We start from the raw sequence: 15,630 nt of genomic DNA on the forward strand, positions 1-15,630 counted from the left end.
GAAGGCTTCATGTCCAAGCAACAAACAATCACGTCGCTTGTATCCTCGGAGACCTCTTGCAGGGATCCAGGCCGAGATGTAATTTGACGACCGCTCAATGCTTGTCTACTAGCGCGCGGTGCAAGTCGAATGAGATGGCGGACTAGTACTCCGGTAATATTTTAAAATGAGCATGCGGGCCAGACAACCAGGGTGAGACGGGGCAATTCGACGTACGGGGTCATCCGTTATCCCCTCTGGAGTTTGTGAGAATTCGACGAGATGAACCACGAGACGTTCTTTGGCTGCAGGAAAAAAAAAAAAAAAAAGGGTTGACCGTCGGACAAGAAGAGGACGTTGCCATCATATCGTCGGTACTCGTACGGATGTAGTGCAATTGCCAACACCGACCCTGCATTCCACAGACCTTGCTTGACCTTGGGGCCCGCACCGGCAGAACAGCTGCGTCAAACACCACCAAGCGGGGAGGTCAAAGTCATGCTCCGTTCCTGCAGGAAAGCGACGGATGTGATGTGTGGTGTGGATCGAAATGCTAGCAGTAGTACTCCGTAGCTCTGAGGCCAACGGATCGATCACGGCTCTTTGGGTCGGTTCAACAGGGCTGATGCATGTCATCGACGGCATTCTTGAACAGACGTATGTGTGCAGCAGCGTCAGCGGGCCTGTCCGAATGCTCTCATGTCATCAACCCATCATATCCGCATGCAGATGCTCCTGGAGCAGGCCGAGATGGTGCCAAAAAGGCAAATCGGGCTGGTTCCTACCGCTTGCGGTCGCCTTGCGTTGACTCTGTTGAGCCCCTTCCAGTGCTCAGTCCCACCCAGATTAGAGTGCACCTGTTCGTGGAGTACGGGGCAGCGGGCAGCATGAGCAGAGGCATCGGCCAGAAGAATAAAAATAATACGGAGTACCGGGTTGATGATGAGAATGCAAAGGACAAAAAAACCAGGGTCAGCACCTGGCACAAGATGCGGCCCGGCCAATCATGTTGCCCCTGGTCCCTTTGGGCCATCAGACGCCACGCCACGGGCCCCAGCCACTCACCGTCTCGCACCCAGCCAAATCCCCGTAGCGAGCGCAACTTTCGTATTCTGTACAGATCAGTGTGCGGATACAGATCAGATCAAATCACGCCAAAGCAGGGCGGCGGCGACAGGCAGCTAGCCAGCCGCATGGCGCAGACGGCTTCACACCGATGCCCATGTCGACGAGCGGCGGACAACATTTGATGGCCCTGGGCCAGCGCCTCGTTGTCGGAGCCTCGCTTTGGGTTCAGACGGCCTTTTGTTCTGTTGGGCCTGGCTGATGCAGACTTGACGACTCGAGCCTGCTTCAGCCCTAGGCACTGTACATAACTTGGCACCCCGTAACTATTTCCAACCCAAGTACGGGGCACTCCGTGGCGGTTTATGCCCATTCTTAGGCTCATCTGCTGCCGCACGCTTGGCCAAAGCAGTGCTCCTTGTTCCCGGGAAGCTCGAGCGCCAAGGCGCCAGGCAAGTTCGCACCTGTACTCTGTACCACGGCTGCTGCTACTATGGAGGCCGATGGTGGAGTATCAGGTACTTTGGGAGGTGGTGGCCTTCGCCCGCCTGTTGCTGCTCCACGTCCGTAGTGGTGCTCCGTACGGACTACTCCGTATACGGCCCAGAGGCTCCAGGCACGGCCGCAGGCCCGCAGCAGCCTCCAGAGGCTCTCCAGAGGCCCTCCAGAGACCCTCCAAGGCCCTCATCGCCCCGGGTAGCGGCTGGGTTGTTGCCCTCATCGATATTAGGCCTCCTTCGCACCCATTTGTTCCCTCCTTCTCACACGCGCACGCCAGACTCTCAGACACGCCTCTACATCTCGACAACCCGAGGGAGCAGGCGTCGGTCAATTGCCTCACCACTCCCATTCCCTCTGGAAAAAAAGCGAGACTCGACGTTCCTGTCGCCTCCGTCGGTCCGCCTCGACTTTCCCGATTCAGTCGCCGCCTCCATCATCTTGCACCCTTTCAACGTCGTTGCACTGCCTGCCTGTGCGATACCCAGCCTTCATCAGCCTCCAGCCCTTGCCGCCGAGCAGACTGTCTCTGCCCGCCTCCGTCTTCGTCTTCCGGCTCGGCCTCATCGAGGCACTCTCGACAGCGACTACCGCAACGCAAGCAACGACAGTGACCGTCTGATTGCTTCAACCTGGGGGTCAGCGAGCTTGGGGGACTTCGGCCAACCCAACCGCTCAGCGCGCCCATCAGCCTGCGACGACGCCGAGCCCAACCCGTCCCTGGCTCGAACCTCGCCCATTCCTGAATGCGACATTTGATTGAGCTGCAACACCACCTGCGGCCAAGATGGTGTCGACCGACTTTGGAAATTTCAACGTATGTCTTTGGTGCTCGTCTTTCGGAAGCCAATTGCAGCTGTGCTCTGGCTAACAAAAACCTCTGCAGAACTTTTGCGAGGACTCCACCTTGCCAGTGTGTAACGTGAGTCGACCTCCGACAGCCCAGACCGTCTCGTCATCTCTGTGGCCGCCGAATTGGGCGCCCGAGGAACAATCACACTGACGTACATTTCTCTCCAGCTGTTCTCGGGGCCGAGACACGATCAGAATGGCCCCTGGGGAGGGTGCCAACTCACGGGAATCCCCTTGAGCAATAATCGTCATTTGGCCAATTTGGGCTCAATCCTTCTCTGCGGCGCCGCCATTGCTACTTCGCTCGTCCTGCTGCTAAGATCCGAGAGGAAACGGGCGGCTGTTGGTCGCAGGTAAGCATGGGCATGTGCCCTTAGCCTCGACGCTCGCCATGGTCACTGACATTGGACCCTGATAGGGAAATGCAAATATTTCTAGCTGGGTACATCATTATTAGCGCATGCGAAATTTTCTCCGTCGGCGGCTTCCCCCTCAACCCGACCGCTCGAGTGGTGAGCCATCCAACTCTCCCAACGCGTCAAGCAGTCGAGTCCAGCCATTGCTAACAACGCGTGTAGGTCTTCAGCGCGATCCACATTGGCGCGATCATTGCTACCACTTGGATTCTGATGCTTAATGCTGTCATTGGTTATCAACTAATTGACGATGGGACGCCGCTCTCCGTGGGACTGCTCCTCGTTTCCGCCGCCGTCTTGTTTATTGGAACTGGATACGTTGCGCTCGATACTGGTCTCCGGTGGACCGGCTTCTGGAATAGCAGCTACGACTCTCCCAACCGAAACATTGCCCTCTACGTCCTATATCAGCTTGTTCCTCTCATTTTCCTCGTCGCGTTTTTCGTCCTGGAGGCCATCCTGGTCCTTCGCATACTCGGCGAGCTTCGACCCATGATTTATCTTACGGTTGCCGCTTTGCTTTTCGCCGCTGGTCAGGTCTTCAACTACGCTATTAGCAAATATATTTGCAGCGGCACGAGCGGTGCGATTGACGGAGCCTTGTTTGAGACGCTGTTCACCCTGCTGTCCGTCGTTGCTGTTTGGATCTTCTGGTCCAGCATTACCGAGGACGACTGGCCAATGCAAAGCGGCGCTTCATACGACTAATGCGCCAGCGACATTGTCGAATGGCTCGGCGTTCCATTCTCGGATACGGCGTTTAATGGCGGGAGCATTTATTAATTTTTTTTGGCCGTGTTCCTTTTCTCTCGTTTAAAACTGGACGACTTAATCGACGGTCGGACAACGGAAACATGTTTGATGGAAAATACCAGAACCTGTGTATTTGTTTTTCTGATGCGGTAGCACAGGCCTGGTGAGGCCATTCCAGTTGATTTCTGGACCCAACACTCCTCCGTGTATGGCGAGGTGATTGGATATTTTAGAGAACGGAGGTGCCCTATGCCGTCTATGAGATGGGATGTGCACCGCTTTTGTCGGCTTGCTGTGGATGTAGCGATGGGGAGGAGACGAGTTCGGCTGGAGATGCACGGGTGAGAAGATATGGCTTTCGTTGATGAGCTATGCGGATAGGATGCGTTGCCGTCTATCTGGCATGTTTGCAGCGAGTGACTGCTATAGATACAACTTCTGTAATATACCCCAATATAGCGACTTGATGCAAATTGAAAGTCTTTCAGCAAGATGATGGCGTTGCGCGTGCGCCAATGTTTGTGTGTGAAACAATGGTGTCACTGGGCTACTGCTTCCCGGTGCTATCAATTGATTGGTGGCTGGATGAAGCTCGCCGTATCGGTGGAGCACGAGCCAGGCTTCATTCGACCTTCACACATGGCAGCCTCGCCCTGCTCCTTCCCCTTCATCACGACCTTGCCCACGACCAACGCAGCCCGCGGGCAGCGAATGCGGGCCGAGCAGGCTCGATTCATCTTCCAAGAAAACAAATAAGGACCGAAAAAAAAAGAAAAAAAACGACTGCGATTTGGAAGGAGCGTTTCCAGCCCACCCACCCGCCATGGCCGATTCCGATGGCGAGTTCGTCGCCGACGACATGTCGGACGATGAGCTCGTCGACCACCAAGTCACCGACGACGAGGGCCCTTCGGTCCGCAGCAAGCCGTCTCGGCCGAAGCGAAAGCAGAAGCGAAACGGCGAGCAGGCTTGGGAAAAGTCCAAAAGAACGTGGGAAACGAATCTGCCCGAGGAGGACCAAGATGGCATACTCAGCCTGACGCTGCTGGAAGCCGAGAAGCGCCGCCGGCTGATGCGCGACACGACACCGCTCCAGCGAGGCATTATACGGCACATGATTCTGGTGCTCGACATGTCATTTGCCATGGCGGAGAAGGATTTACTTCCCACACGGTACCGGCTGACCATCAGCCACGCACTGGCGTTCGTCAAGGAGTACTTTGAGCAGAACCCCATTTCGCAGCTGGGCATCATTGGCATGAGGGATGGCGTCGCCGTCAGAATCAGCGACTTGAGCGGGAATCCCGCAGAGCACATGGAGCGCCTCAAGGCCGTGGAGGGGCAAGATCCTCAGGGCAACCCTAGTCTGCAGAATGCGCTGGAGATGTGTCGCGGTGCGCTCTTGTGAGTTGGTTCTTTGCGCTGCTGCAACGTCCAGCAGCGAGAGCCACGTACGTGCTGACTTTTTTCCTCAACCCGAATACAGCCACACGCCGTCACACGGGACTCGAGAAGTCCGCATTATTTACGGCGCACTGCTGTCGAGCGATCCGGGAGATATCCACGAGACAATTGCCAGTCTTGTGACGGACAAGATCCGAGTTTCCATCGTCGGCCTCTCGGCCCAGGTGGCTATTTGTGCGGACCTGTGCTCCAGAACAAATGCTGGCGACGACACCCAGTACAATGTCGCCTTGGATGAAGTTCACTTCAGAGACCTGTTCCTCGCCGGCACCACGCCGCCCGTGACGAGGACGGCGGAACAAAACACGGCGAGCTTGCTGATGATGGGGTTCCCGTCGCGGACACTCGCACCGGGCGGAGCCATCAGCTTCTGCGCCTGTCACAGCAAACCACTCAGGGAGGGATACAACTGTACGAGATGTTCGGCGCGTGTCTGCCGATTGCCTGCCGAATGCCCCGCCTGCGGGCTCACGCTGCTCCTGTCCACGCACCTGGCTCGGTCGTATCACCATCTCTTCCCTCTCAGAAACTGGGTTGAGGTGTCCTGGGCCGAGGCGGCAAGGTCAACGGCCTGCTTCTCGTGTCTGGGTCATTTTCCCGACCCGCCAAAGAAGAAGGTTGATGGGGCAGAGAAGCCCAAAGACGACACCCGCCATTCGAAAGCCAAGGGAGTCAGTGAGAGCGGGAGGTATGCCTGTGAAGTCTGCGGCAACCACTTTTGCATCGACTGCGACGTCTTTGCACACGAAGTGATTCACAACTGTCCGGGATGCCAGAGCGTCGTCCACAATGACGTGCCGGCGGCAGTAAACGGCAACGGTCACGGTCACGGTCACGGTCAACAGACAAACGGGGCGATAGAGGTGGGCACGTAGGAGGACCTGGTAGATCCTCTTGCTTGTAGAAATGTACGGCGAGCCAGAGGTTGGAGGGAGGGGGAATTTGATCTTTCCCTTTCTCATATTTACTACGACGTATAGCGTGGCTTTATCATTTGAAGCGATGTACATTTTGGCGTGTGGAACAAGGGAATGGGAATGGGAATGGGAAGGGGGGGAGCAAAAGTGTCTTTTGGAAAACAGACCGACTACGGAGAGACTTTTTGACGTTTCGCCCACAGGATGGCGCACCTCGCATACATACCATATTTTGGTCATTCCGAGTTTCAATTGTAATTTTTTTTATTTTTGGAAAAAATTTGAAAATTCCAACCTGCAAGCTTCCAAGTCTTCTTGCTAAATAGCGCCTCATGCCACCGCAAAGCAGAGTCAACAACCAAGGCGCGAGAGACATGAGTTGGTCGTGGGCTCATTCGATTTCCATGCATGATTAGTCAGACGATGACTCCTCCCAGCACGCATTGAGAGAAGGGCAAAAAAAAAAAAAGAAAAGAAAAGAAAAATCAGCTGCATGCCCAGCGTTCACATGGTGTCCATGCGACAAAAAAATAACGTGCTTTCCGGCTTACTCGTTCCGCCTCCCTTCTCTCCTCTCGTCTTGTTCAACTTTTCCTCCGGGACCCGAAACAGCCTACAGGTTTCCCCTCTCGGCCTGCTCGCGCTCAATGGCCTCGAACAGACTCTTGAAGTTGCCGGCGCCAAAGCCGTCAAAGTGATTGCGCTGGATGATCTCGATAAAGACGGTGGGACGGTCCATCAGGGGCTTGGTGAAGAGCTGCAGCAGGTAGCCGCCCTCGTCGTAGTCGATGAGGATGTTGAGGCGCTGGATGGTGTCCAGGTCCTCGGCGAGGTGCCAGCTGCGGCGGTCCGTCTTGAGGCGCTGGCGCATGGTGTCGTAGTAGGTGGACGGGACGTTGATGAAGTCGACGCCGCGGGCGCGGAGGGCGGTGACGGCGGCGACGATGTCGTCGGTCAGCAGGGCGATGTGCTGGACGCCCGGGCCGGCGTTGAAGATGACGTACTCCTCGATCTGGGACTTCTTCTTGCCGGGCGCGGGCTCGTTGATGGGCATCTTGACGAGGTTGTTGGGGGAGGCCATGACGATGGACGACAGGGCCGAGAACTCGGTGCAGATCTGCTTGTCGTCGACGGACCAGAAGCGGTGGAAGGACAGGCAGCGCTCGTAGAAGGCGCAGGCCGAGGCCATCTCGTCCCAGCCCTGGTTGCCGACGCAGTGGTCGACGCGGGCGAGGCGCACGCGGGGCAGGGCCACGCTGGCCGTCGACCGCTTGAGCCCGGCCCTGAAGCCGGGGAGGAAGGGGCCCGAGTAGGCGCCGCGGCTGATGAGGGTGTGCGTCGTGTCGCCGTAGGTGCGGATCACGGCCGTCGTCACGGAGCCGTGCTCGCCGTCGTCGAGGCGCTGCGGCGGCTGCACGGCCGCGGCGCCCTCCTTGACGGCCTTGTGGTAGACGCCCTCGACGTTGTCCACCTCAAAGGCTACGTCCTTGACGGCGTCGCCGTGCCGCTCCAGGTGCGCGTACATGGCTGACAGGAGCGCCTTTTCCGAGGCCTCGATGGGCTCCGAGGCCTCGAGGTGCGCGGCCGAGCGCAGCGGCGACGTGAAGACGAAGCGTACGTCGTTGTTGGCCACCACGTACGACGCGAAGTACCGGCTGCCCGTCTCCAGGCCCCGGTAGGCAACGTGCTCGAAGCCAAAGAGGTTGACGTAGTAGGCTGCTGCTTGTTTGGCGTTGCCCACCCACCACGTTACGTGGTCGTAGCCCGTGAAGTTGCCGGGCGGAGGCTGCGCGGCCCCGGAGTCGACGGGCCGTCGCAGGGGGGAGACTGCTGACGGAGCCATGGCTGCGCTTTGACTGTGTGTGAGTGTGTGTGATGATGATGGTGGTGGTGGTGATGATGATGTGGTGTTGGAGGTTGTCGAGCAACACGAGAGAGAGAACTCGTCCACGTCACAGACGAGGGAAAACCCAAAACAAATACCCGCGTCCGCGTCGGAGAATTTTGCGCTCTGGACTGTCAAACTTCCAAAAATAACAGACCGAAAACGTGCTTGGCGACAGAGACAAGGGTTACGTGCGTGGTGTTGGTATGCGAGAGGTGTGTGTGTGTGTGTATGCCAAGGACAAGAACAGGTTTGAACGCGCAAACGGTGGGCAGCTAAGCTCTTTTAATATCGGAATCCCAAGCCCCGGGTTTCCATACGTCAGTGTGCTTTTTCCAACTCGGTTTTTACCTCCTTTCTTTCCCCTTCTTGCTACCCCCTCCCGTGCTTGCGGTGGTTGCGGTGGTAAGACGTATCCTCTGGCGCAAGATTGGTTCCCGCCTCCCTCGCTCCGTCGCTCCCTCTGCCAGTCTGGCCCCGGAAATGGCCCGCGCATGGCATCTCACGGTCTAAGTCGTGCTCCGTAAAGGGGGGGGGCCCCAACGGGTCGGGTCACAGGTTGCCAGCAACGCCGCCGAGTTGGCGGTGGCGACCGACTTCTGTGACACGCACGCAATCTCGGAGGGCAAAACGACCGGTGTCTCTCGGTTGTCTCATTGATGGAATTCTGTTGATTTAGAAGCGAGGCTACGTGTGGTATGTACTTGAGTAGTGCGCATGGAGCACCACCAAAAGTGCGTCTTGTGACCGACGCTGGTCATGACGGCATCTGGGCAGACTCGCTCTCTCTCCCCTTCTGTTTGAGACTCGGCTGCTGCGAGGACGCACTTGTGCAGACGAGGTCTCGCAAGCCTCCGGCTCAGCCCATGGGAACCATGCAAAGCGTGCAGGCAGATGAGATCATCAATCAACCTGTGCAAGAGACAGCACTTGAGGACGCATCGGGCAAAAATGTTTGGCCCGTGAGCCAGCCGCTCTCCACCGTCCGAAGCGGCCCCTCCACCTCCGGAAGATCCGCCGTGACGGTACCATTCCGCACGGCACGACGCAGCCGAAGTAAGCCGCCTGTTGCCGGCACACCTGCGGGTCACGTGCGCCATCTGGCATGGATGCGCCCGTCTTGCCGGCATCTGCCGCGGCAGACCAGCCAAGCAGGGTGAGTGAGGGGGGGCGAGTTCCGCTTTTGCCGCTGCTCTGCGGCTCTGACATGTCACGGCCGCCCGTCCCTTGATTCGTCTCGGCTGCCTGGGAAACGGTTTCGCTGCCGACGCTATTCATAGTGTTGGCATTCCCCTTTGACCATGGTGCCGGGCGCATTATTTTTTTCCATCTTTACTTCTCTATTTTTCGAATCGAAAACGACTATTCGAGACCGGGCCTGAAGCGTAGCCATACCGCGCCACTTCCCGTCCAATCTGGCATTTCCTTGCTCCTCTCGAGTCTTGCCAGCCTCAGTTAGGAAACAGTTGTCGTGTCGTGTCTCCAGCTCCAGCGGAAACCAACCATGACCCACGTCAATCTGAGCACGCGGGACGTCAACGTCCTCGAAAAGATCAAGGACCCCGAGTTCAACCCGGCTGCTGGCGTCATAACCGACGAGTCGCTGCCTCGCGACCCTCACGTCACCGACCCGGCCGACTATGGCAGCCTGGTCCAGCAGGAGCGCACCATCATTGCCAAAATCCAGGCCCTAGAAACGGAGTCCAGCAGCGAGTCCCAGTCACAGAACACAAACGAAACAGCTATACAGGGCTATCAACAATGCCTCGCCGAGCTGGACACTCTTATTTCTGAATTTCCCAACTACGCAAGCGCTCGCAACAACCGCGCCCAAATCATCCGACGGCTCTACGGAGATGCCATGCTGCTCGAAACCACCACGGGCCTGCCGTTGCCGCTGATCGAGCAGCCTGACGCCACCGAGAAGAAGGAGGCTGCTGTCCGCGCCCTGCAAGACTTGGAAACATCCATCTCTTTACTGTCGCCGGCTGCCTCGTCGACCGCCATCTCGCCCCAGGCAGCACGAACCCTTTCCATGGCCTACACGCAGCGCGCCGCCATCTACCTCCGCACATCCAAGCTGCTCTCCGACCGAATGCTGGACACCGACGAGAGCCGACCCGAGGCCAGCTGGAACCGTGTCCAGTTTGAGCAGGCTGCCTCGCACGATCTGGCATATGGTGGTCGCTATGGTAATCAGATCGCAAAAGGGCTGGCTGTGAGCGTCAACCCTACGGCCAAGCTATGCGGGCAGATTGTTCGGGAGGCTATGAAGAGGGGATACGGCCCATCATTTGATGAGTAAACAAGTCTCCAAAACAGAAAAAAAAAAAAAAAGACGAGAGAAGAGGCAACGTTGCCAGGGGCTCCCAGGCTATCATTATCATGGAGTATTTATTAGACCGTTGGATCGGGGTGCTTGTTTGATAGGTTCGGTGTCGTAAGCCGGCGTTCAATTGATTCGAGGCTGATGCAAGAAATTCATGCCGTCTCTTTTTTTGAAAACCCGATACGCCTGAGACGCGGCACGTCAGTGCTGTATTGATGCCAAGAATCGGCAGACTCTACATACCGCAAGCCGTTGTCGATGGTCTGCTGGGTCGTGTATCCCTTTGCCTTTTCCTCCCGACTGATGCGCATCGCGGCAGCCGACATGCCAATGAACACGGCAAACACGGGATCGGCCACCCTCGAGATGATGTACGCGGGGGCAGGCATCGTGGCAAACTCTGTGAGAGGCGTTGCAAGATGCTTTTCAGCCTCGGCGGTACAGCTGGAGCGGGAGAGAAGCTGGTCCGTCCGGCACCCGGCAGCCCCCACACCCGCCATCGACAACTCTCTAGCCCTGGTGCATCACGTGACGGGACACATGCGCTCGCTCGCCCCAAAATATGCGAAACCCACAAACCCCAAAAAATTGCACAGGAATTTCCAACGTCCTTCACGGTCCACGACGTCGAACTCCTCCCGCAACCAACCACGTACCGACCACACAGGACAAAATGAAGTTCCTCAAGGTCGGCCGAGTCGCCATCATCACCCGCGGCCGATATGCCGGCAAAAAGGTACGACTGCAGCCCAAACTTGGAAAACTAAAGAACACGCGCAGCGTCTTGTCCCGGCAGTGAGGCGCTGCCAGTCCCTCCACCAGGATCCCATTGCCACAAGACATGGAGATGGACCGGAAACCCAAACCCAGCACGGGATGCACATCCAATCGAGGAGCAAAAAAACAAGAAGAAAAAAAAGAAAGGGAGGGAGGGCGTAGGACATCGATTCAAAAAAGTCTCCGCCACGCCACGCTGCCTACAAGACGCTGCCAAACATGTTCAATCCCACCCCCAGAAGCGCGGGCAGTCCCCGCAAAGCAGAAAGAAAAAGTCCGAGATAGCTGACAGCAACATGCACGGCAGGTCGTCATCATCCAGCCCGTCGACAACGGCAACAAGCCTCACCCGTTCGGCCACGCCGTCGTCGCAGGCATCGAGCGCTACCCGTCCAGAATAACCCGCCGCATGTCCAAGACGCGCCAGGAGAAGCGTAGCAAGATCAAGCCCTTCATCAAGGTCATCAACTACAACCACCTCATGCCCACGCGATATACCCTCGAGCTGGAGGGCCTCAAGGGCGCCATCTCCGGCGAGACCTTCAAGGAGGTTTCACAGCGAGAGGATGCCAAGAAGACGGTCAAGAGCGTGCTGGAGGATCGCTACAAAAGCGGCAAGAACCGCTGGTTCTTTACCCCTCTTCGTACGTCCTCCCATCTTCCTAAATCTCTCTCTTTTTTTAAAAAATAAAAAATAAAAAATCTATTCCCTCGTGCTTTCGTACAGCGCGGGGCAGGACCCCCCGGGGCAAGCAAGGGGCATGTGAATTTGTACACTGCAGAGCAATGGCTGACTTTGGACTGCAGGATTTTAGACGTTACGGACCGGGAGTTGGCGGGTTACGGGCTGTGAAGAGCGATTGGCAAGGGTCATGGGCTCGATGAAAATATCCACAAGTTCCATAAAACACATGCAAAAATTCAATATTCTGGCATCCAATCGTGCGCCTGTTGCCTCGTGAAGACTTCACAGAAATGGTGAATACCGGAAAGGAAGGCTGCAAAACAAAAAGGCAATGCATCACGAGGCGCCTGGCCTATGGGTTCAAAACTGTAAGGTGCTTTGGGGATGCTGTCGGGCATCGTGGGTTCCAGGCTCAGTGATGACGCTGGAATAGACCACCATTTGCGAATTTTGTGGCTAGGCTAGTTGCGCGATTTGCTTCAGCGTGACGAGACGTGACGGGGACGATTTGTCATGGGCTGTGGATATGAAAGGATCGTTCGAATTGATTTATGTGCACCGCCTTGGTGTATGGTGTCACAACATGCCACCACGTGAGACTTTTCACTTCACAATTCGCTTCACATGGATCTGATGTCGCTCAGCATCAAAATTGCATTGTCAAGATATGATCAATTCATTTCTACGTTTCTATAGGTCAAAACGCCCTGCTAAGTACATCAGATTGGACCTTTCATGATGCCGCGTCCGCGTGCAAGCTCCGCCCAATATTGCGCTCCAGCGCCGGTGCCACCAAGTTTGCTGTATATGCGTGTTGCAACAAAGAGGCGCCCATTTCCCTTGCAACAGAATAAAAAGGTTCAGAGCCTTTTCCCATGTCTCCAATTGAGAATCAGAGTCCACAAAGCTGAAATTTTTGCACGGCGAAAACAGCCATGCCAGAGGTAATGGCAGAATCGAAGGGGGAAAAAAAGTGAAAAGAAAAGTAAGTAGGTGCACACCAAGAGAAGGAATAAAAGGTCGTGCGGAAGAATTGTTTGCAAAAAAAAAAAAAAAAAAAAAAAAAACCCTGACAACTGCGTGCTGCAAAGGCTGGGGAATACCTCTGCAAAACCAACGCCGCTAGCATCCTGCCATGGAAAATGGGGCTGATAAAAATGGCCAATGCTCTACCACATCATCGAGTGTCGGCGGTTGGTGGTTTAATGGGCACCTGTCTTGGCGAGCCCAGCAACCGTGTTGGTTAGCCTAGTAGGGTCGTAGGCGTATGAGGGAGCCAAAGCAGTGAATAATGAGAAGAAGATGAAGACTGCGAGAATAATAATGGAGATCTTGCGCAGAACAGGCTTACGAGCCCCAAACTCAGCCCACTGTCGATTTGCCTCGCCCATATAGCCCTTGATCTGATCGAAGCCAAGCTTATAGTAAACCATGCCGCCAAGGGCAATGGAGTAACCAAAGAACTGGAGAGCAGTGACCGGGGTGCCCCAGATCATCATGGAGGCAGCAACAAGCATGATGTCCTTGAGAACACCGCAAAGGGTGAGGACGACTGCAGAAGTCTTGCCGATCTAAGGGGTAGCTGTTAGCACTCCTGTGGCAATCCAGACCATTCTGTTGCCGACACACAACTTACCAAGAAGACGACAGACACGTTGAGCATCAAGGCGCAGAGTCCGTTGAGGAAAAAGGTGAAGAGTCCAACATTGTAGACATCGGTCATGGAGACTTTGGGGACTTCCCACAGAAGAGCAACGACACCGTTCATGACAGCGCAAACGGGAGCAAAGTAGTACAAGGAGACCAGAGGGTCCATCTTGAAGTCGGCAGAGCTCAGAAGTCGCTGGACCATGGTAAGGCGGAGAGCTTCGAAGATGATGCCGCCGATCTGGTACAAGACACCAATCAAGACGAAGTTGATTTCGCCAAGGGAGGCAATAATTACACCAACAACAATGGCAGACACGTTGAGGAACTGCTTCAGGTTGGGCTGAGAGACTCCCAGAGACCAGCCGGCGATCAGGACGGCGACGGGAGTGGTGGCCTTGAGCATCTGGATGAAAGCGACCGAGAGGTACAGGTAGGTCAAGTTTCCACAGATCAGACTCAGGCTGAAGAACAGGCCGATGGGCACAACCGCACGGAGATAGACGCGGCCAGTCATCTTGACGGTCTTTCGGCCATCCAGAAGAGGGGTGAAGCGAGCCATGAGCTGTGTAGCGACAGTCGCAAAGGCCATGTGGTAGGTGGTCAGGATAACGGGGTAACCTGGAAGACGACTCCCATTAGCACAACTTGTCTGTATTGCTGAGCCCGACACGACCAGGCGTCTGTTGGCAGAAATTGAAAACATACGGAAGTTCAACGTGTCCAGAACCCATTTGTTGAACAGAATAACCGACGAACTGAAGCCAATCCAGACACTGGTAGCAATCGTGTTAGCGCCGCGATACGGGCGGCCGAGGCATTGCGTCGAGGGGCGTATTTGCCCTTGCACTCGTCGGCCAAGGAATCATTTGTCGTCTTACATTACGTAGAAGGCAGGATGAACCGCAGACTTGGGCGGCTGGGGCTTTTCAACCGCAGGATTGACCGTGGGCAAGACAGGCGATGAGGATTCCGCGCGGGCAATCTCGCCAGAAACGCGAGACTTTTCCTCGGACATGATGAATACTTGTTGATGGCGCTGAGAAGTGTATGATTTTTTCTCTAGGAGCGGGCAAGATCGTAGTGGTTGTTGAGGAGTCGAGTCTGAGGTGACGCGCAAAACGAGCGGCCGGACTGTGGTGTCCAAGAAAACTGCTAGCTCGGGGTGGGGAGGGAAAAAAACAGTAAGGGGAAAAAAAAAAGGGGGGGGGGGGGCGGTATTATGCAATTGACGAGGCTTCGACAGAACAAGAAGAAGAGAATGAAAAGAGGCCTCGATCAAGAAGAGTGGAATCCAAGGTTTCGATTCCTGACAAGGCGAAAGCAGGGAATCGGGCGAGGACGGTGAATTGAGGAGCGCGTTAGGCTAGGGCTGGTAAGGAAAGCATTAATTGGCACCGAGATGGGTGAGGGGGAGAGGCGTGACGGGAAACCATGGAAGGTTATGTTATAGTGGCCGGGAATGGAGCGTGTGGCGTGTGGCGTAGGCGTTTAGCACTCGGCACAGGGCAGAAGTACCTTGCGTCGGTGGTAAGTCGGTACTTAAGTACTTACTTACTAGGCCAGCAGCTGAGACGGCCCAGGTGCGCCTCTACCCTGTACAGAGAGTACGGAGTACCACGGCGCACTCATCCTCGAACTCGGCCAGTGCTGCAGAGTAGTTCTCGTAGTACGGACTAGTTCTACCCAGGTCCTTGAGTACTACGTAGTAGTCAGGAGTCGGGACGCAGTAGCGAAACGGTGCTGGATCACGGTGGTGTGGGTGTTGGAATTGAATCCGCTGGAGACGCGCGCCATGGACGAGAAGCCCTCAAGCTCGCAAACGGTCGACTCACTGGTGGGTGAGTGTCGAATCACACCGCCGAATGCCCCCCACGTTGAGGCACATACGGAGTACGGCGCAACGCCGACATCATCTGGGGGTGACGGGGAGACCAGAAGCCTCGCCTGGCATCAGAAAAAGGCGGCAGGCAGGCAGCGGGAAGCCACTCGAAATATGCCGAAACCGCCACATTTCCGTCTTGTTGCCCGCAGCTTAGCTTTTTGACAGGGAGCACACCAGCGGCTCGCAGGGGCTCGCAGCCACGAGCATGCCAAGCTTCATCTTTCCCGCGAGTTCCTACTCCGTACCCTACTGCCTAGCATGTGCCCAGTCCTTGACGACGAAGCTTGGCGATGAACATGCATGCATACATGGTTCCACAGTCGTAATATCCGGGTGCTTCAAGCCATTAGTATGCATCTCGAACCGTTAACCGTCCGCCCCTGTACTCCGTACTCCGTAGCGGGAAAGATTTGCACACTACCACTTTGTGCCGACCTGAGAACTTTGCGGGTTTTGCTCCAGCAGGCATCGAGTCCGA

The 15,630-nt window shown here is 56.0% G+C and overlaps 7 protein-coding genes across 7 annotated transcripts; 4 read left to right on the forward strand and 3 right to left on the reverse strand.

Moving 5' to 3' along the window:
* Window positions 1-2,329: 2,329 nt before the first annotated feature.
* MAM_00891 (Chitin synthase III catalytic subunit) lies at window positions 2,330-3,518 on the forward strand (the record flags this gene model as incomplete). The annotated part of the gene is made up of 5 exons (XM_040819690.1): window positions 2,330-2,359; window positions 2,429-2,464; window positions 2,563-2,747; window positions 2,813-2,906; window positions 2,973-3,518. 5 exons carry the CDS (start codon window positions 2,330-2,332, stop codon window positions 3,516-3,518), a joined length of 891 nt encoding a protein of 296 aa, XP_040682955.1.
* An 868-nt stretch (window positions 3,519-4,386) lies between these two features.
* Window positions 4,387-5,902, forward strand: MAM_00892 (TFIIH basal transcription factor complex, subunit SSL1; the record flags this gene model as incomplete). The annotated part of the gene is made up of 2 exons (XM_040819691.1): window positions 4,387-4,967; window positions 5,050-5,902. The coding sequence occupies 2 exons, from the start codon at window positions 4,387-4,389 to the stop codon at window positions 5,900-5,902; spliced, it is 1,434 nt and encodes a 477-aa protein (XP_040682956.1).
* Window positions 5,903-6,557: 655 nt separating this feature from the next.
* Window positions 6,558-7,787, reverse strand: MAM_00893 (4-hydroxyphenylpyruvate dioxygenase; the record flags this gene model as incomplete). The annotated part of the gene is made up of 1 exon (XM_040819692.1): window positions 6,558-7,787. The coding sequence occupies one exon, from the start codon at window positions 7,785-7,787 to the stop codon at window positions 6,558-6,560; it is 1,230 nt and encodes a 409-aa protein (XP_040682957.1).
* Window positions 7,788-9,333: 1,546 nt separating this feature from the next.
* Window positions 9,334-10,134, forward strand: MAM_00894 (uncharacterized protein; the record flags this gene model as incomplete). Its single annotated transcript, XM_040819693.1, has 1 exon — window positions 9,334-10,134. One exon carries the CDS (start codon window positions 9,334-9,336, stop codon window positions 10,132-10,134), a length of 801 nt encoding a protein of 266 aa, XP_040682958.1.
* Window positions 10,135-10,310: 176 nt separating this feature from the next.
* On the reverse strand, window positions 10,311-10,547 carry MAM_00895 (uncharacterized protein; the record flags this gene model as incomplete). Its single annotated transcript, XM_040819694.1, has 2 exons — window positions 10,311-10,344; window positions 10,402-10,547. The coding sequence occupies 2 exons, from the start codon at window positions 10,545-10,547 to the stop codon at window positions 10,311-10,313; spliced, it is 180 nt and encodes a 59-aa protein (XP_040682959.1).
* A 284-nt stretch (window positions 10,548-10,831) lies between these two features.
* Window positions 10,832-11,788, forward strand: MAM_00896 (60S ribosomal protein L27; the record flags this gene model as incomplete). The annotated part of the gene is made up of 3 exons (XM_040819695.1): window positions 10,832-10,894; window positions 11,243-11,579; window positions 11,751-11,788. The coding sequence occupies 3 exons, from the start codon at window positions 10,832-10,834 to the stop codon at window positions 11,786-11,788; spliced, it is 438 nt and encodes a 145-aa protein (XP_040682960.1).
* A 1,034-nt stretch (window positions 11,789-12,822) lies between these two features.
* Window positions 12,823-14,285, reverse strand: MAM_00897 (DUF250 domain membrane protein; the record flags this gene model as incomplete). Its single annotated transcript, XM_040819696.1, has 4 exons — window positions 12,823-13,191; window positions 13,257-13,888; window positions 13,976-14,043; window positions 14,149-14,285. 4 exons carry the CDS (start codon window positions 14,283-14,285, stop codon window positions 12,823-12,825), a joined length of 1,206 nt encoding a protein of 401 aa, XP_040682961.1.
* Window positions 14,286-15,630: the final 1,345 nt, after the last annotated feature.

This window comes from Metarhizium album, assembly GCF_000804445.1.
Source record: "Metarhizium album ARSEF 1941 chromosome Unknown scaffold_1, whole genome shotgun sequence".
Lineage (NCBI taxonomy): Eukaryota > Fungi > Ascomycota > Sordariomycetes > Hypocreales > Clavicipitaceae > Metarhizium > Metarhizium album.